The 20,978-nt window shown below is 48.3% G+C and overlaps 1 protein-coding gene across 5 annotated transcripts in view; it reads left to right on the forward strand.

Moving 5' to 3' along the window:
- SLC8A3 (solute carrier family 8 member A3) overlaps positions 1 to 20,978 on the forward strand; it is a 115,683-nt gene that overhangs the window by 90,075 nt on the left and 4,630 nt on the right. For 2 of the 5 annotated variants that reach the window (XM_040068384.2, XM_040068386.2), the window contains 3 exons: positions 729 to 835; positions 11,538 to 11,555; positions 20,338 to 20,462. In XM_040068384.2, the coding sequence (XP_039924318.1) occupies positions 729 to 835; positions 11,538 to 11,555; positions 20,338 to 20,462 (250 nt within the window). Of the gene's footprint in view, positions 1 to 728; positions 836 to 2,225; positions 2,330 to 11,537; positions 11,556 to 20,337; positions 20,463 to 20,978 lie in introns of all 5 variants that reach the window. The other 3 variants (XM_040068385.2, XM_040068387.2, XM_058421148.1) reach the window with 2 other exon arrangements.

Consider the following 20,978-nt stretch of genomic DNA (forward strand, 5'->3'; position numbering starts at 1 on the left):
AACCTTTGCACCCACTGGGAGAATGAGGGGAGTGCAGGGGTCATTTTGAGCTTGCAACAGTCAGTGCAGCCTGGCTGTAAGGAGGCAGTGGGTTGGCAGAGTCTTTGACTTGTGTCTCTTGTTCTCTTCGAGTGTGAAAGTTGTGGGACAGTAACCTCTGCATAAGGCATGTATTTGCTGTGAAGGAAACCATGGCACAGTGAGCTCTTCTTTTCCTACAAAATGGTACAAGAACTTGTAAGAAATTGGCCAAAGGAGAGACAGGATTTGCTGCCCAGCTGCTCCAGCAGCCAGCACGTCTCAGAGCAGGCCAATGAAGCTGAGGCAGCAGCATGGTGCCAGCGGGGTGTGTGTGCTTGTGTGGCTGCTGTTGTACGTGTGTGTGTGTATGCACAGGGGTAACAGGGTGAGGGAAACCTCCTTCACTGCTAGCCATCAGACCTCACTGCACACAGGCTGAGCCCTGAGCCAGTTTGCTGGGGGATAATTTTTGCCTAACTTCACTTTGTAGTTTGGCCTGCCATTCTTCCTTGGGGTTAAACAAAAAATTGGCCAGTGCCACTTGCAGAAGAGGGGATTTAGCCTTTCTCAAAGAGCCATGTTGAGTTTGCTCAGTGGGTGAGAAAACTTTGACTCTCTAATGTACCCATTTAACTCCATTCTTCCTTGACTTTTGCTTCTCTGTTCCTCTCTCCCCTTTATGACCCTTATTATTTTTCCGTCCACAGCAAAACAGTTCACATCAAGGTAATTGATGATGAGGAGTATGAAAAAACCAAGAATTTCTTCATTGAGCTGATGAGCCCCCGCATGGTGGATATGAGTTTACAGAAAGGTGTAGTACTGGCCCTGCAGACTAACATTAACGTTCTTTCCTCCTCTCTTCCATCTCCTTCCTCCTCTTCTCTTCCTCTTCCTCTGATGTCTCTCTGTCTCCAACTGCTCTGCCCTAAACACTGCTGTGCGCGCACACCGTGTCACATGGTACCCATGGGGTGGCATGGGGAGTGCTGCTGGGGCTGCTGAGAGGCAAAGTGGTGAGGGGAGGAGAGAGACAAGGATGGAGAGCAGTCCTGCTTGTCCATATTTCTGTGGTGACTTGAGAGGAACCTTCTGCCACCTCACTGGAGCGCCCAAGCAAATTTTGTAGTGTCAGTGGGAAGATGCTGGCTAGAAACACATCCAGCATATCAGGAGATCATTGCCCAGCCCTGGTCCTAGGGGTTGTTCCAGTTAGACCCATGTTAGCCAAACACAGGAATTGAGGCCTGGCAGAGAAGCAGCTCTATGACTTTTTAAGAAGCAGTGGGCAAAGGCTGTGCAACCCCTGGTCTGGTTGTCACAGAGCAACTCTGAGAGCAGGAGCTGAGGGCAAGGAAGAGCTAGTGCCCACTTTGGTTTGTCTGGGGGCTCACAGCAGCTGTGTGCATTGCGGGGGTACTGGAGGGAGCCAGATGAGCTGGCCTCAGGGGGAAGAGCCTAGACCTTCTCCAGTGCCCAGGGCATTTCCTTTTGAGCCTTGGAGGCAGTGTCTCATTGTGTCCCCTGTGAGGTCCCAGCAAAGCTGTCCATCCCCTGGGAAGACTGCCTCCTCATTTGAGGAACAGGACGGGAGGATGAGGTAGATACTATCAAGGAGAGAAAGCAATAAGATGTGCCATTTTAAAAATGGAACTTAGAACCATCAGCCTCCTTAGCAGCTGGTGGAGCTGTAGCCACTGGCAGAGACCTAGCTCACTCCACTGGGGAATGTATCTCTCTCTTCTTCTCAGGTTCCCAGCCCAGAGTCCTTGCAGACTTATTAATAATCGTGAGGGTATTATTACTGTATTTATTATTAATGGTAAGAAGAAATTGGTCTTACATCTAAAACACAGTGGGTAGCTCAGGGTGGTGGTCCCTGGTGCTTTTCAGGCAACCAATGCCCTTTCCATTACCATCTGACACTGAAAAAAAATGCGCTGCAGAAGTCGCCTTCCACTAACCATCAGCAAGGTCCTCCTCCCACTTTCCCCTCCCTCCTGACTCCCTTGCCAGCCCGGTCTGCCCCTGACACCCCGCTCCCAAGGAGCCGCTGCAAGGATGCTGTGTCCGACAGGCAGGCCAACGCACACCGCCCCGGTGGGAAGGGGCTGTGTGCCAGGAGCCCACGCCGCCGCTGCTGCCGCCTCGCCTCCAGCCAGCTGACCCGCTGTACACGGTTGTCTCTTTTGTTGTCCCTACAGGAAGACCATAAGGGTTAAGATAGTAGATGAGGAGGAATACGAAAGGCAGGAGAATTTCTTCATTGCCCTTGGTGAACCGCAATGGATGGAACGTGGAATATCAGGTGTGAGATCCTTTATGAAAAAATGCAAAAAAGAAAAAAATCAGAATCAAGTATACAAACCCCAAATCCAGAAAATATAACCTTCTTTCTCCTCCTTACCCTTCCTCCTTTTCTCCACCTCCTGTAGAGGGATTGACTTTTATTCTTAGCCCTCCTGTATTCTTGCTCTTACCTTGTTTCGGTGTCATCTCTGCCTTTAAGAGCCTAGCTTACTTCTGATCCTCCTTTTGTGCAATGCTTGAGTCTTGGAGGCTGTGTTATTTTGATTGGGTTTCCTTGTCTTGATCTGTTTTTCATTCTGAGCACACCTTTGCTGTTCTCCCTACTCCTGCTTCTTTGCCAGGACCTTGGGGAATGCAAAAGGCAAGAGAAAGGTGTAATGCATGGCTGCCCCTTCAGCTCCTCCTGTACTCCTCCTGTCCTTCCCTCTGTTGTTGCCTTCAGTGGCACTGCTTTGGTGCTCTTGGGTCCCTATGAAGTGCGGTGAAAGGTCCGTAGGAAAAGAGAGAAGGTGTGAAATAACTTGGCTTGCCTTTTTTTTGGAAATGGTTCTTCATGTCTTCCATTTGAAAACCCCTTTAATATGTCACATACAATCATAGTCTGTCATGCAGAGGGTGTGAAGATCTACTGAGGTCCTACTTCATCAGCAGTGAGACCCAGGATCTCCCCAGCAGACCAGGATTCATAGCTGGAATAAACACAGACTCACGGTTGTGTCTTGCCTACATCTATCTTTGTCCTTGTCCTGTATGTGTTTGACTCCTTTCTCACGGAGTCTTCACTAGCTTTGGGGTGGCCTGGGAGGGCCAAGATTTAAACAGAGGCACTTTACAAAAGGGAGTTCAAATCCACCTTCTGGGTGCCTGTTACAGGGTAGAGCCAGATGTGTGTGCCCACAGGCTTATTTCTACTCTCAGGTGCTGCTGCTGTTGGGATGGGATACCTGGCACAGCACAGCTTTCCCTTGCTGAAATGTCTCCGATTTCTTACCTCACTAGCATAGCAGCTGCCCTCTGGCTAGTCCAAGTTCCCACAGACTGCTCCGCAGGATGTTCAGGATAGACACAGGTTACGTTAGCATTTCAGTATCGTACAGCATCCGTGGACTTGTAAAATGTAAACCCGTATTTTAATACTGTCAGACTGCCTCCTGCAGCCCACAGGCAATGAGGGATATCAGATTTCACTTTGTCAAGCACAGGCCCTCAGTTTTCACCGAAGTCCAACTGCTCTTGAGCAGAAGCAGTGATCAACCTTGCCATATCCCATGGGAGTATGTCCCAGCAATCAACTGCCCTCCAGGGTAAAGGTGTGAGCATGGCTTCTAGGTAGAAATAGTCTGGCCTCATCTTGTAGCCACTAGTTTTTTTACTATTTTTTTCCATCATATAAAAGAACTATATAATGCCACAGCTTCTATGTAGGTATCTGTTCCTACAACCACAGTATGCTCAGATTTCTTCTTGGGCATTGTGAAGGCCAAATGTTCAGTCATGGATCAAAGTCTTTAGTCCTAGAACCACACTGAGGTTTCCTCTCCACATTTGTCCCTTGTCATCTATGGTCTTCCACCTCCATCTCAGCAGGTCCAGGTGGAAAATCACAGGCCCCTGGCTTTCTCCTGCTTAGGCACTTGGCAGTTGAAGCAACACAGTGAATTTTTTCTCAGCTGTCTGTTCTCTGTGAATCCTGGATCCTTTTCTAAACAATGAGCAGAATCAGTCAGAAATGGGCTGTTTTTATGAAGTCCCACGTTTCTTTTTCCTACACAAGTCACGTTGCACCTGGCTGAATAAGAAACAAGTGTTTGAAAAAAATCCAGATGGCCCCTGAAGTGGACCAGTTGTAAAATGTCCTCATTATTACTAGGACTACAGAGCCAGTTTGCTGTATCATATGTCTCTTATTTACATCTATATCCGCTCTAGTCAGTATGATTGTCTGATTTGCAACAGTCAGAGAAGAGGTCAGAGCTGGACTAAATTGATCTGCAGCACAGAGCCTGCTGGCCAGGAGGTGAGGGCACACCCTTGGACAGACCCTTTTTTGCCTGGAGGAAGTACAGGACCATGCCAGGGAGGAGACGCAGGGCCCTGGCTGGCCTCATTAGAGAAAAGTCAGTGAGAGCACCATGGTTTTAAAATCCAAGAGGCAGGAGATTAAACTGCATTTGTAAATGTTGCTGGCACAAGGTGGCACAGTCGCTACACTAAATCCAGGGCATCTGGAAAGATCCCCAGCTCCATAGTGCTGCACTTCGTGGCACCTACGATGAGCCTACCTTGTGCCTGGCATGAAGAATAAGGAGCTACGAGAGGCTTCCCGCAGAGAGCATTGTGAGTGATCAAGAACAGATGCTGTGGTCAGCAGCTTCACAGAATTCATGTGTGAGCAGCTGGCTCCCAGTGGAGAGGAGGCAGCCTGGGCCACACACTGGCTTGCATATGCTCGGGCATCGTGTGACGTGCCATGTGGCTTTGGGAAGGGATGCTCGTGCTGACTGGCACATGTGTTCCTGCCAGCATCATGCAGGTGCTGCCATTGCCCCGTGCCCAGAGATAGGGAAAATCCCACAGCTGGGACTTTGCTGGGTTTTGTTGTGGTGATGGATGTACCCCCACGTGACTCACACAGCAAGGGCAAAGCACAGCTGTTGCCTCTCCTTGGGGACCCAGGCCCAGTAGCTTTTGAGGCAGAGTCTCTCTGGGTTTTAGCATTTGTTCCCTGTGCTGCCAAACATGCCGTTTTCTTGACAGCGTGTCCTCGTTTTGTTGTTACTCCTCACTTAGCTGTGTCACTCTGAGGCTGTGCCTCAGTGCTGTAGGAGGATTGATGCTCTCAGCTATTTGCAGCATCTTCAAAACCTCTCCTGGCTCCTCTGGAAGCAGCATGGCTTTGGGCACCTCAGATGAATGGCAGTCGTGTTTGGGAGTACCCTGCAATCCGGGTCACACAGAGACAGCTGTTGTGCCTGCACTACCATAGCTTTGTGCTGAGGGCCGGCACCTGGCCCAGGACTTCTCCATGCAGAGGGCAGCTCCTAGCTTACCTTAGGGATACAGACTAGGTGGCAGGGATGAAATCAGGGGTAAAATGTTCCCTGAAATGATGGCAGAACTGATGACAGGGAGAAGTAGCATGTGCTTTTCAAAGCAGCCAGGGGCAGAGTTTGAGTGGTTTATTTTGGGATGCAGAACTTAGTCCGGAGCCTGGTGCTATTCAGACCCAGTGTGCTGAGAGTCCCTGAGGGTACCCACACTACTGCAGGCTGCGGTGGCAGTGATTCCTGGCAGACATGCCGTGGAGGAGGATGGCAGATGGGAGCAGGGCACACGGTGGATTTGCATTACTGTCTGTGCTGTCCTGTACACCTGCCAATACAAAACAGTCACCTCCAGTCAAGGGAACTTCTCCTTGGCCCTGATCAGAGCTGTGGGGCACAGGGGTCTCATGGAGGGTCTCTGTGAGGGCCAGAATTCAGCATGAAATTCATCCTCTTGCTCTTGTTCTCTGCACCCACTGGCACCTTACTGGAAGAAAAATCTTCTCTACTTAGAAGTGTTCCTGTGCTGGTCCAAACACAAATGCCTGTCTTCAGGTTGACCAGGGCTTGCAGAATGCAGAACAGCCACTGATACAGCCTTTGAACTGGAGCATTTTTTGTCATCTGCAGATGCTGCTCCTCACTGTTCATGCCAAGTTACATCAGTTACATCAGCCATGCTGCTCTGAGCCTTGGGACACTCAGTTGTTAACCCTTGCTGTAAGGAGAGCTGACCACTTACTCCTGCTGCGTAAATGCTATATCTACGTTGTCTCACAGGTCATCTGTTCTTTTTCACCAATCACTTTCTGCAGCTAGAGTTTATCGAAGTCTTTCTGATCATTCGAACAAGTCACATCAAGTAATTTTACTACAGCAGCTCTTTTTGTTGGTGTGCTCCAATACTTCAAAGAGATGAGAACAGATCTGAGATTGGTATCTTGCCAGCCTGGCCTATGATGACGACCAGTACTGACTCAGTAGTGGCATATCAGATGCACAGAGCACTGGCAAAGATGGTGATTGCTGCAGGCTTGTTGTATCAAAGTGGATGAGTGTGAGTAAAAAGAAATCAAAGAGAGAGACTAACATTGTTTGCTTGGCCAGGATGGTAAATGTTGCTTTTCTCTATCCTCCTGGCCATTTCCCATTTCCCAGGTTTCCTGACTTTTTTTTTGTCTTCTACATTTCTAACAAATTAATCTTCAAATCCTTCTTGTCTCATCCTTCCTCCGTATGCAAAGTCATGTAAACTGAACCCCTGTTTACTGAGTGCTGCAGGGTTTTGAAACTTCCCTGCACCTTGAACCACATTTCTGGACATCCTTTTGTCAGCACCTTTTTAAAGGGTTCCTGCAGGGAAATGAGTCTCTTCCTTTATGATGAGATGCTGCCTGTTGGTTTGACTCTTGCTCTCATAGCAACTCTGCTATTGTGTCAGCTCACAACTCAGAATGAGGATTTTGTTTCTGTCCAAGCAAGATTCTGGAGTAACACTTTCTTCACACACCAGCTTTCACACTTTTTCCACAGCCCTGGATTGCAGGAGAAAAACTTGCTTTGTGCTCCCTGGTTTCTCTTCTGCTTAAATTGTGGCTAATCTTAGTGTTGATACAAGCCTGAATGGCAAGTGAGGCTACTTTGGAAGATTTCACTTGATTGTAGATAATGGTGTAAATGGCATTTGGAAAAATACGTTACATGAGGGTTACTGGGAATTAGCTTGTGAGAATTCAGCTCATGGTACAGTGGTAGAAGATTCAACCTCAGGGCTGATGCTTGAAGGCTGAGTCTTGAGGGTTATGTTTCGTAAAAAGGACTGCCAACCTTCATATGAAGTTTTGCTTCAGAAAGCATGTCTCCCAAAAGATATGACTTTTCTGGAAATGGGAGTACAGATGGCTGGCAAACACTGTTAACAGCTGGTTGGCATTCCCTGGCTTGGGAGGATTTTGTCTGAAGTCTTCTCAGCCTTCCCAGCAGAGAGTCAATTGGTGCAGATGAATCTCACAGCACATCTCTTTCTAATCAAGTGTCAGCACCTCTGATGGGAAAGCTCTGTGCCCAGAAGGAAGATTTGACTGGGAGTCACAGAGGAAGGATTAAACTGCAAAGAAGAAAGGATTCCCAGCTGGATTGATCCACCAAGTTATCTATATCAAAATATTGATGAAATTATTTGACTTGGTACAAAGATCCATACCTGTTTAAGATAAGCTGTATTGATACATGTGCTGCAGTTTTCTGAAGTGTGGACACATGCTAAGAAACTCCTTCTTCATCAACTCCATCAAGCTGCTGATGAGAATAGCAAAAAAATGTTAGATTGCTGTTACCTCATTCCCTCAAGGTTTAATAATTTGCTCACAGCTCTGTGATTAGGCTGAATGCTGCTGATTGTCCTGATGGAGAGGAGTTTCTTGGAGTCTGCAAGAGCTTTGCTATTGACTTCAGCAATAATAGCTACTCAGGGTAATGCTGTAAAATCTCTGCCTTGTTTAGCCTATAAAAAACCCCATGCTTACACCTCTTCACAATCTATTAGGGAAACAGTTTACTCACCTCAGTGAGCAAATCTGGAGGCAGAGCCTGTGGACAGTTTCATCTGGAAGATGGAGGATCATTATCTCTTTGGTTAAGTGAGCCTGTGTTTCATACTTTTTGGTCACTTCTTGGCCACCTGTGAGTGTGCAGGAGGCAGTGTGTTCTCTTTGCCTTTGGCATCCTGTGACTGCCCTGCTGTGTGACTGAGAATCTCCTCAAAATTTCATCCTCCCCTCCCTCATTTCAACTCACTCTCTAAATCCCAGGCCTTTAACAAGGATCCTCCTGTCTACACAGTGGCTTCTCTGAGTCTTTAGGGATACTGATTAGAAAAGATTTATGTTAATGAAGAATGAATCCAGAATAAAAAAAACATCCAGCACAGTCAAATCTCTCAGTGAGGTAAACAGCAGAGCAAAGTATTTCACTGTTTAGAAAAGGGCTGGGACACACATTCAGCACATCAGGATTGCTGGTCTGCTTCAATCCCAAGCCTGGTGCCTCTTGCTTAAAGCTTTTTGGAGTTAACACAGGTAATGTAGGTAATGAAATTCCTGATCTGTAACCCACACCAACATGCAGAATTTGACCTCAAAGTATACCAAAAACATACAGATTAAATGGCTTATTTTTGGCAGCTTTTTAAAATTCAGGTCTAAATTTTCAGGGACGGCAAGGGAAGCAGAGAAGCAGAGTTCATGCATGCAGTTTTGACTTTACCTAGTCAAAACCAAGCCTTCAGGGCAGAGAATCCCCAGTGAAGAAGGAACAGGGATCCAAAGCTAAAGGCTTTGGGTCCTCCTGGGTGAGTCAGCGTCACAGCCTCCTTATCTGCAGGCACACGTGTTTGTCCACAATCACACCGTGCAAGGGTTAGGTAAGGGGTGCTTGGGACTGCTATTTTGGATTTGGCTGTGGAGCTAATTATAGCAGTTCCCTGTACGGGTAGACATGTTAAGCCTCTGAGACTACCTGAGATGCCAAGAGCAGTGAGGTGGCCTGGCTTGGCCCCATAAGGAGCGTGATGTGCAGAGCAGCAGTGCAGGAGACACGGAGGTGCCCTGGGGAGGACTGGAGGGATGCAGCCCAGGCTGGGGAGAGTGGAGGGAGGCTTGTGGGATTGGAACAGCACGGAGGCCATCAGTGAAGCTGGTACAGGTACAGCATCCCCAGATGGGCTGTCAGGAAACATTACAGGTCAGGGCTAAGGGCACATTAGCAGATGTGTGTGCAGGAAGAAAGCTTTAGTCCGTGAAATCATTTTCTTGCTTGCATGCACAGCATTCACTCAGAAATATAAAGATAAAAAAATCCCTTGGCTTTCTGCATGCTGTATTCTTGATGTTTCATTCATAGCTTTATAGGCTTCTTCAAATATTCATGTATCATATCATAAGTGAAAGGGAGAAAAATTGTTCTTTTTCAGGCTCTCAAGCAAATGGGGAAAAAATAAACTCAAATCCCAGAGCAGTATAATCACAGTTTTAAAAAACATGAGGAACCAATGGTTTTTTTAATAGCCACAGTAGCTTAGGGTCCCAGTAATATTTCATTATATTACACATTTGAACACCAAATCGACCCGTTGTACTAATGCTTGTAATTGCAAAAGGCAAATTAAATTTCTGCACATTGTCTGGAGAACCAGAAGGCCGTGGAACAGTAAGGAGGCCACATGACAGCTTGAACTGCAGCAGGACAGAGCTACAAGGAAACTCCAGAGTCATGTTAGCAGGGGTACTGATGAGCCTTTTAGAGACTTCAAGGAGAGGCGTGTGCATGACAGGAGGTGGTGCAGGCAGAGCAAACATCCCATTGCATCTTGTGGCTCCATGGCACTGTACTTAATGCAGAATGTACTCATGAATAGTTTCCCCAAAGTTTTTGACCCTCAAAAGGAATTGACCCGGAAGCAGAAGGGATGCTCAGCAAGGAGCCTCTTCATTTCACATTTCACTGTGCCTCTACCTGCCCACATGGACAAGGGAGATCTCTTGGATTGCCCATGGTTCTTCCAGCTGGGGAGATGGATCAGTGGATGAAGATCTTGACTGGGTCAGTGTCTCTCTGCAGACTGCTGGGAAAGCTGTGCCCATGGTTACTGCTCAACAGAGCAAGGAAGTGACTGGGTGTCAGGACTCAGGATTAGTTTCCCTGGCTCTGCCATGGATGTGCTGTGCAACCTTAGGAAATCACTTTCAAATGGCGCAGATACAATTGGGTGCATCTATATAAAAGTGCCTGCTTTTCAGAGGCCCAAACTAGCAAGTCTGGGAAAATGAGCACTTTTGGACTCCAGCCCACTTCTGAGTTTGCAAAATGTTCCCTTTAGCTTCTTTTTGCTTGCTTCACCATCTGTCAAATAGGGCTGTTAATACTGACTCTGTACAGAGTTTTAAGCTTCTGAGACTAAAAGTGCATGATAATAAGTGTTAGTAATTACCATACTGTCATCACATGCAACCCAGTCTTCGGGGATTGCTTTGCTGTTTGAAAGACAAGTAGAAGTTAAACCTAAGGCACAGACTTGGTGCTTGGCCCCTCTCAAAGAGAGTTTGAGTTCTTTTGCTATAAGGACTCTGCTGTAGCTTGTTTGATACCTGGATGTAAGCTGTGGCTGTCTGGGTTACACTTAAGATGTTTCTTTGTGACAGCTCTGGGGAGTGGGGAAACCAAGAGAGGAGAGGGTCAGGGGGTCACTGCCCAAGGGGTCTGGGCTGTGTCTGTATGGAAAGCCAGGGTAAGGCCATCCCTTGCAAGGACCTTCGCCCTTTTCTCTTTTCCTCCCACCTCAAATCTCAGGGGACCATGCAGTCACATTTCCTGACAGGCAGTTGCATCCCCTTATGGTGATGTTGCATGGCCTGTGTCCATGCAGCACTGTCAGGGCAGACCAGCAATATGGAACAAAGGTATCCAGGAGGACTCACACAGTGATGTTCTACATGTGCCTATGCTCCTCTGGGCACCCTGACCCTCTGAAAGTGGTACCTGTGGGGTGTAGGAGAGGTGTAGGTGAGCCAGGGCATCATCCTGAGGGATGATACACAGCCATGTTACCCCCTACCCTTTTTGACACTGGAGGCTATCTGTTTTATCCCTCTGATGCTGCTCTTCTCAATGAGCTGCCCATCACCTTCTCTTCTCAATACCTACAGGTTTATTGGGGCTCCTCAGTTGTGCCAAGCCCCGCCATAGCCACACATACCCGGTTTAGGTGGGGACACCTCCCATGCCTTTGGGTCAGTTTGGGTTGTGTCATGCCCCAAGTGGCAAGGGTAACTGCCCTCCTTCCCCCCTGTCCCTTTCCCTCCTTGCCACTTCCCCCAGCTGCATCCCATCCCTTTGCCTTTGTTGGGGGGGAAGGGGTGACTTTGGGAGCCAGTGCCATGGTGCTCACTGGAGCACCCCAGTCTCCTCTCCATCTTGCTGCTGTGGTGTCTGCTCCCCAGCCTGTGCCCAACACGCAGCTCTGGTGAGCTCGCACGCTGCCTTGCACCATGTCCATTGCTCACTGACAGCCTTCATCTGCAAAACAGCTTTTTCCTGATGGATATTAACTTTTCCCCTCTTTTTCTTTTCTCTCTCTATCTTTCTCATGTTCTTCTCTCACCACAGCCCTACTGCTCACGCAAGGTAAGTGCTTTTTCTCCTTTCCTCTGGCTGCTCTTGACTCTCTTTTTGCCCCTTTTGGTCAGACCCCCCTCCCCCTACCCCATTTGTGTTTGTTGTGTTATAGACAACCCCAGCTCATGGTGTTTGTGTCTAGCATGGACTAGCTAAGAGCAGTACAATTAAGAAAATAACAGTGATTGATTGTCGTCTAAGAGCATTTCCCATATTCCAGATTTTTCCTTGCAATTTGGGGGAAATGATCCAGGCAGAGTTGCAAAGCAACACATGCTGCTGTGCCCGGTCTGAAGCTGTGACTCGAGCCTCTCTTTAGGCAGCTCTGGTGCTTGTGTTGTGCTGATGCACTGGAGAAGATGGGGATTTCTGCAGGGAGGCGGCATTCCTGCAGTGTGGAACAGTGTTGCAGTGTTGCCTGGGGTTGGCAAGGGTACAAGGTTGTGCAGGTGCCCCCTTCCCGTGGAGGGTCACATCACCCCTCGGTGCCCTCACCCGTGTGCTCTCCACCTCCCATCCTAGGGGGTCCCCAGGGTGTGCCCAGCGCCAAAGCAGTACTACCACAATACAATCAGCACCATCTCCCTCCTCACCATCAGCTCTGGTTCTGCACTCTGCATCTCCTGTCCCTGTGTCAGGATTTCATGTGCATTAATACAGTGCCCCTCTTCCTTGCCTGAAATCCCCATTACACTGGTCTGTCTTTATCCCACTGTAGTGCAATGTACGCCTCCTGTACTGTCGGTATTCCTTCAGTTCCAGGTGTGATTACTGTTGAATTTCCACTAAAGAAGCATTTCTTGTAAGATAAGGGTGGACATGCAGGGTGCAGAGAGGAGCTTGAAATCCCACAGGTTTGTGAGCAGAGCTGAAAACTAAAGCATTCATGATGCCTGAGCTGTGCTGCAAATCAAAGTAGCAGCATCTGCCATGCAGGCTTCAGTCTGGCCTCGTTTTGAATGATGCCGAATCTGCTGCACAGGGGATGTCCTCTGCCCATTGGCTATTGGACAAATTAGAAAATTGCTAATGGCAGGCAGAAATCCCCAGTTCCCCAAATACCAGATTAGGGTGTTTATGGAAAACTCCTTGGAATGGTTTGGATGGTTTCCTTTGTTACCTCTTCAGATCTGGGAGGAATGGAAATAAGTTGAGCACAGCATCCTCTCCAGTAATTTCATTGCTTTAATTCAGTAGCTGCCTAATTTGATCAGAACCTCAGGAACCAAATAATTTCTATTAAAATAACATAACTTTCCTCCCTCCGTTTTGATCCAGCCTGATTGCTTTTGGCAGCTGTTATTGGAGAACTTGGTCATCAGCTATGAAAAGTTATTTTTGGGTTCATAAGGGAGAGCCTCCTCTCTGTCTGGTGAGGGGTCCCTGGGGTGCCCCCTTGCCAGGCAGCCTTGGGGTGCCCTCTGAGCTCGTGACGTGTGTTGGGCTCACGGTGCTTGACCCCACAGGCGCTTCCATCCAGCAGCGGGCCGGCAAGCAGGCACGTGCTGGAGTGTCACTCAGCAGCAATCACGGCTAATCAGCGGGGAGAGAAGCGACGTCCTCGTTTAGTCCATGTCATGTTAGATTTAGGTTACACAGGCGCACAGGAATCTTTGTTTAAAAACTGCATTATTGAACGTTTCAGTGGAATCTGTCAGCCCCACACCTCGTCCCTTGCCTCCTGGAGCAGCTTGCACAGCTCTTCCTGGGAAGCATCCCATTCCTGGGGATGTGTCCCTGGGACTGCTGGGTGCCCTGGCTCTCCTCTGCAGCCCTGGGGCATTCCCCTTCCCATGGCACCGTTTTGGCAGCCCCTGCAGGGCCAGCAGCTGCACCACCCCCACTCACAGGAGTGATCCCTTCTCTTCACAGAAAATGTGGGTGCCCTATGGATGGGCCCAAGTGACAATGCCTCTCTTGTCCCAAGAGCCCTTAGCTGGGGAGAAATGAGGGATCCTAACTTTGGCCCCTGGGCCTTGCAGGGCCCTCCTAAGGAAAACAAGGCCATGAATTTTACACAAGGTGACGTAACTGGGCAGGGCACCGGTTCTGCTCAGCATTTATTTCTTCCAAATTTCTTCTCTCTGAGCAACACTTGCAAGGCCATGCAACACTTGGCCATGTGTCCAGCGCCAGCTGTTCAGGCTTCAGAGTAGTATAGGATAGCTGTGGAGAGACTTGAGAGTCTGGGGGATTTTTTAACCTTCTGTTTGGTGCCATCCTCTTGTTGAGGTGTTAGGGCATAGGTTGGACTCAGTGATCTTGGAGGTCTCTTCCAACTAGACATTCTGTAGAGATTCTGTGACACTGGCAATGATCTCTCTGTATATTGTTTATACAGGGAAATACTTGATACCAAAGTGCAAAGGTACTTCAGTTGTCCCTGTCTTTGTTCAGCAATAGAAGAGCTGCTCTCAAGGTCTTTCCATCCTTTGCAAAAGTCACTGAAAACTTGAGCACAGCCTTTGCTTGAAGTTCTTGAGCTCAAGTGATCTAGATCTTTAAAGGGCTGTGGAATTATCTAAACAGTAGATACTTCTATATCATAATTTCTGTATATTCATCCCGTTCAAAGAAAATATTTCTAAATATGTTTATTTAGTTACGCATTTAAACTCCCATGACCGCTTTGCAGTGAGAAAGACTGAGGAGCAGAGATGCCAGTTGTCTGGCCAGTTGAGGATGGTCATGCCAGCAGCAATCTCAAGGCAGAGCCAGGAGTGGAAATGCTCAGTTCCCAGCCCTGTGCCTTAGCCTCACTCTCATGAATCTGCAGCATTTCCCAGTTAGCATTAAGGAACGCTGGGATATGTATACGGGATGTATCATGTCTCAAAAATAGCTTTCAGGGCTAACTAAGCAGATTCTTTACATTTTAGAAGGCAGCTTAGGCACCAGTGCTTGTATGCCTGCATGTGCTTCCATAAAGGGCATATCCATATGCTAATCTCCAAAGCCAGAGTGTCTTTTAGCCAGAAGTCTTCCCCACTTGTGACTGACAGCTTGACAGTGCTCTGGAGAGAGGAACTCATTCACGCTCACTATTTACTTTGTTTAGCCAGGATCATATCTTATTAAGCAACAACAAAAGAAGGATCCCATTTTAATTGTTTTAATTTCTTCCTAGCAGCATAGTCCCCAAAAGGGGTGACCTTCATGCAGATACATGCCCCCTCCAGAAATGGATAGAGACAAGATAGCTCAAGGAGTGTGAAATGGCCTTCATAGCAATCTTTCATGAATACATTGCTGGTTTTAGCCCAATTTATTCAGCAAGTGTCAGGGAATACAAACTGGTCCATGGTTGTTTGGTAGTCTGGCAGCATTGCCTAGGTGATGAGTATCTACGTCTCTGATGGTGTTACAGGGCCACATTGCCTGCTTCAGCTCAAAAGGTGCAGTGGCCAGATTACACCATAGAAATGGATTTCATCTGATTTTGATTTATAATGTGTCCAGGAGGCCACCAGCAATGTCTAGTTCCCATCTGATCCCACCCCAGTCTGAAGGAGGTTGAGTGGGCAAGCAATGCATGCTGTGGGAACACAGCTCAGTGCTCCCCCTTCCGTGGAAGAAATACGAGGATGGGATATGCTTACAGTATTTTGGGCCCAAGAAATGGCCTGTCATGTGCAGGTCTGAAAGTGCTTTGCAGATCACTGCAGCTCAAGTCCTGGGGTGGCCCTTCAGACATAAGGTGAGAGAGACAGACTGAGACAGACGTGGGGTGCAAGCTGAGCTGTGAGCATGGCAGGGACATGTCCAGGGCTGCAGAGCACAGCAGTGACAGGACCATAGCCAGGAGCTGCTCAGCCCCCTTGTCTGTCATAGCTTTAAGGATTTGTACAAAGCAGAATGAGAGCATGGAGTGATTTATCCGAGAACCTCTCCTTGCTTCCGGCACAGTCCAGCACCTAGTGGGTATCAGCTGTGGCTGTTGCTACAGCCTAAGCAAAAGCATACTTCATTCCTTCCACCCAGCCTTTGATTTTACCAGACCTGTTGTCTCACCTTCTTGTAGCATATTCTAACTCACTGGCTCCCTGGCATCAGGAACCGGGCACCTTGTTGCAGCAGCTGGCACAGCAGCCTCAGCTTGCCTGGCCTCAGCAGCTTGTGTGTGCTCCTGCAGCACAGAGAGGTTCCTAACACTCAGTGGTAGCACATACCTAGGTGCCAGACCAGGCGTGGTCTAGGGGACCCCTTTCTGGCCACCTTCTCCTTCCCAGGCAGGAGGTGGAGGCAGCCCAGAAGGTCCTGGCAAGCTCTGTTCTTGATAGGCACTGCCAGACCTTATCAGGCTTAATTGGACTTGACAGCAGGGAGTCCAGGGTGCAATCCACATTGAAAAGTAGGTACTGATGCAGATACAAACAGAAATCAGGCTAGTTAATAATTAAGTCACAGCTTGGCAGCATTCACCTTGACAGACTTGACCTTCCAAACTAAAATGTCTCTCCCAACAAACAAACCCCTCAATCCTCACTCCCCCTTACTTTGTGTTCTATTTATCTCAGGCCTTGGTAGTCTTCTTTGCAGGCTACCACACTGGGGTGATGTCCAGGACTCACAGATGTCCTGTCTCTCCTTCCTGGAGGAGCCTTTCAAGACCCCAGCACTACACCAGACTGTGTGGGAGCATGTTCCATGCTTGCTGCAGAGTTGGCAACCTCCTGCAGCTCCACAGGCAGGCTGGTGCACCCTGTGCTGGCTGAAGCACTTCCCTAAAATGCAGGAGCATTGGGACTGTTCTCTGCCACTGGGTTGTTGCAAGAGTTTATTCCTTCTTAGCTGCTGGGTCAGTACACACAGACTGAACTCAGCCCTCAGCATCCCATTGAAACAGGCAGACCCAACAGGCCTGGAGCAGGCTTAGGATGGGATCTGCTGTTTTGCAGAGGTTGACACTGATTCCTGCCACAGGATGCTCATGTGTCCTAAACAGTAGGTGGGCAGAATTGGTGGAATCATGTAGGTGCTTCATGTTGCTCTTTGAAAGTGCTTATCTCCCCGCCTTAACTGTATGGCAAGAATAGGTTTGGGGGAAAAAAAAAAAAATCAGCTGGGCTCCTAAATTTGTCCTTCCTGCCACTGCCTTAATTTCAGAGGACAGTCAGCAGCCTGGTATTTAGCACCTATGGGACACTTGCATGAGTGCATTGAGCAAGAAGAGCCAGCGCAGTGCTGACATGGGAGTCTTGTGTTTTTCTCCTACATTAGGATGGAGCCTCAGTGAAAATACAGTGGCAGCTTAAATGTTTTCAGATGCACCTTTGAAATTTGTTAGGTTTCTGTGCTTTGCTTTCCTGTTGCATGTTCACAAATGTGACTGCATTTTAATGAGACATTAAGGAATTACCTCCTTTCTTTCCTATCCAAAAGCTTCCACTATTAGCATTTCTATGAGGTACCCATTTGGAAATGCTCCCTGTGCCTGTTCTGTGGTTTGCTTGCAGCTGACATTGAAAGACTTAGCTTGGCAGTCATGTTCAATCACCCACAGGATGCCCTTGACGTGCCTTCTTGGATGCCCGTGTTCTTCTGTCTGCACCCCATCTCACCGTACACATGGCAGAGGAGGTGACATCAGGGCCTCCATTATCCATGTCTCCGTGGCTGTGCTGTCAGTAGGCTGAAGGTCTCCGTTGCCATTCAGCTTGTCTCTTCACTCCAAGTGGCTTACCTAGGGCTTGAAGGTATATCTGGTGGCACTTAGTCTGCTGGCAAGGTGCCTTCTGGAATAGCAGGACACCCACCACCTTCACTTTGTGGGGTGTGCGGTCCCAGGCTCATGCTAGCATCCAGCCCCTAGGCTGACAAAGACGCTTGGACATGGTTGTGTTGCTTGATTTACTCCAAGAGCTGCCTGGCGAGTGATTGCCTTGCTTGTTGAATCAGCTGGTGATCCACAGGTGGCTTGCAGAGCCAACAAAGCCACGTGCTAGAAGGTGTAGGGTTCTGTGAACACAGGCATTCCCATGCAGCCTGCCCACCAGCCCTGCACGTGGCACACACTGAGAAGAGACTCAGGAGATTTTTCTCCTCAGGGCAGGGTTCACATCTTGCACTGTCCTGCCTGGTGCAAGTACATAAACTAGCATAAGCAAGATGCCAGGTTGTGTGATAACGCTGTGTTGGATACCGTTTCCTGTGGAGATCAGAAGGCTTGCTGCACTTCATGTGCCTGCAGACCTGCCTGCAGTTCAGCCTCGCCTTGAGGCATAGCATTTGCGTGAGGCTCTGTGCTCTCTTACCATGCCAAAAGCTTTTGTTAAATCAGTTAGATTGGGGACTGAGGTTTCATTGCATCGTTTCTCCTGGAGTTAAGCTGAGGAAATTCTGCCTGATATTTCCTGTTTTCAGAGCATTTCTTCAGATTCCAGACATTTGCTTTCTGCACTCTGCAACTTAGGCAGGAGCCTGAGGGACTGCACCGCCAATTGTGACCACAGCTTTTCTGATGTAGTTATTCCAGGGAAGGTTGTAATGAGTCAGAATGTCACCAAGTGTGGGCTTTGCAACCCTGCTGGGATGGCTGTAGTGCTTTTGCTCAGTTCTGTATTGTCAGCACATGTCAGCATGTGCTCAGCTCATCTGCCAAGTTGGGCTTTGTGGAGCTGAGGGTGCCTTCATCCCTGACCTTCTGGTTATGGGGAGCTCAGACAGAAGCAAAGTCACATCGTATGTGCTGTGGCAATTGATGTGTGAGCACTTGCATTTTCATCGATGGACACAGCTTGTCATCTTCACACACTCCCCACTAGAGCAAGAGACTGGACTTTATTGTTCTGTGTCCGAGAAAAAGAGATGTACATTATATCTGACTGCTTGTTCCAGTGAATATAGGTACCTTGAATCTTATTCTTGGTAATCGTCAGTTCATGCCTCCAAGCGTCGTGTAAAGCAGAACATTTTCATAGAACCATGGAATCATAGAATCATTAAGGTTGGAAAAGACCTCCAAGATCATTGAGTCCAACCTTTGACCAAACAGCACCATGTCAACCATAAGCCATAGCACTAAGTGCCACATCCAGTTGTTTCTTGATCTCTTCCAGGGATGTTGATTCCACCACCTTCCTGGGCAGCCCATTCCAATGCTTAACTACCCTTTCAGTGAAAAGATGTGCCCCCTGCATCCCCCAGCATCCTACATTGCCCTTCTTCTTCTCCAGGTGCTGTGCTCCTGGCTCTGTAATTTTTTTTCTAAACTTACAGGGATTCCTAAATCCAAATGACTCTGTCTTGGAGCTAGGCAGTGATAGTTTTGATGTATGTCATTGATTTCAAATGATGGATGCAACTTTTCTGTTTCTGTGATGGGTTATAATAATGTCACCTGCCACAGGAGTTATATGTTTTATAAACTCTGAAGTTTTTGCAAGGCTTACAATCTTTGCAGTCAATCCAGCCAGGCAGATGGAGAGAGAAGTCAGAGTTTATAAATAGATTTCACTGGGACTGCATAATTTCTGTGTGAGTTTTAGTGTGAAGTATGCGATCTGCTGGAGTCCTCATGGGATTAATCACATCTGAGGCATTACCTGGGCATTTGTAACCTCTGCAGGAAACCTCAGGTCATATCTGACCCACTGCTTAGCCAGAACAAGATGCTCTGTCTTTGTGATATGCCCTCCCAGGCTCTGAAGAGCTCCAGCTCCCACTCCCAGGCTCAGGTGGGCCCTGTATTGCAGCTGGTACATCCTGACTGGTCAGGCACAGGAAAGACACGGGGAACCCAGCCCCTTTCCTGAGCTGTCAGTTTTACAGAGAGCCCATCAGCCTGCACTTAGGCGTGTGGGTGGAAGAGGAGACCTGGGCCAGCACTAGGGACACTGCCAGGACACCCTACCAGCTGGCTGGGATGCTCCTTCCCATCTGGGCAACCAGAACCCTCTTGAGGCATCTTGCTGGGTTAGCTGGGTCATCAGCGAGATTGTGCCTGACACAGAGTCACCTCAGCAGGCTTCTGACCCAGGTCCTGGTTTAGTTTCCTTCAACAGAAACTAAATATAGAATTACAGAATGAAATATGTTGGAAACATATTCCTTGAAGATCATCTGGTTTCAACCCCACTCCCATAGGACACCTTTCCCTAGGTTGCTCAAACACCACATCCAACCTGGTTTTGAACTTCCAGGGACAGGGCATTCGCCTCTTCTCTGGACAACGTGTTCCAGTGCCTTAGCACCCTCACAGCACTATGAAAGGAGAAAACTACTTGTTTCATTACTTTCTTCTTGTTCGTTTTTTCCAGTTCATGTGTGGTTTACATGTGGTTGTGACTGTGTGTGGCTGAGTGTTAGATCAAGCACCGAGTGGCACAAGGCGCCAACCATAATTTTCCACTTAAAGAGGGGAAAAAAGGCTCTGTCTCTTGTTCATTCAAATCAGGGAGCACGTCAGGGTGTTAGAAGTGTCTTAAAGGGCACTTCTGCCAAATGGCAGAATGGTTTGGTACCTCGGTCTCCCCAAAACTGTGGCCACTGCAGGCCTGATGGGAGAGTGTGTGTCAACCGAGAGCACCAGTGCAGACTGAAGAAACATTAAAGGTTTTTTTAATAAATTAAAAACATGTCACCTGTGTTCTTGGTGACTGATATTCAGAAATCTTGGTTCTTTGTTTCTGTGGTCCAACACCCCACCACTGCCCCCCAAACTGCTGCGTGAACTTAGCAAGCTGTGAGGGGGCTGCAGAAGCCCATGCTCAGGCCCTGCAGACAAGCCCCCATGGTGCCCTGGAGATCCAGGGCTGCTGCCCACAGCTTGATGTTGGCCTTGCTTTCACAGAGGTGGCTGAGAGGAAGATGACAGTTGAAGAGGAGGAAGCCAAGAGAATTGCAGAGATGGGCAAACCAATACTTGGCGAGCACCCCAAACTGGAAGTCATCATTGAGGAGTCCTATGAGTTCAAGGTGAGTAGGTGTCCCAGGGGTTCTCCAGGAGGGGAAAGCCATGTGGCACTGTCGAACAGCCTTGGAGAGCAGGACTGAGGGGGCAGCATGTACAAGGAAAGGGCTGTTTAGAGCAGAAAAGTATGTAATGCAGTAAAGGGTGGGTGAAGTCTGCAAGAAATCAAGTCAAAAGTAGCAGGTGCTGGTTGGGGGGGGGTGGAGGAAGGAAGGTGAGAAGGCCCTGCTGGAAGCAGAAGAAGCCAGTGGGCAGGAGATGCAGGAGCAAAGCTGTCTCTGGTGAGGCAGTGTTGAGGGAAGAAGGAACCTTATCGGGATCGAGGTGTGGCAAACAAGCTGACTCTGATGAGGTTTGGATCAGCCAGTCCAGGGAAAAGGAGGGCTAAACCCTAGCCGTGGCCTTATGTAGCTGGTAGGAGAATGCTTGTGACATTTCCACAACTTTGGAAAGAATCTGTGAGACCACAGTGCACTGCAAGATCATCCTTACCCACTAGCAGGTGGTTTAATTGCTGTGCA

Source organism: Hirundo rustica, chromosome 6 (assembly GCF_015227805.2).
Source record: "Hirundo rustica isolate bHirRus1 chromosome 6, bHirRus1.pri.v3, whole genome shotgun sequence".
NCBI classification, from domain to species: Eukaryota; Metazoa; Chordata; class Aves; order Passeriformes; family Hirundinidae; genus Hirundo; species Hirundo rustica.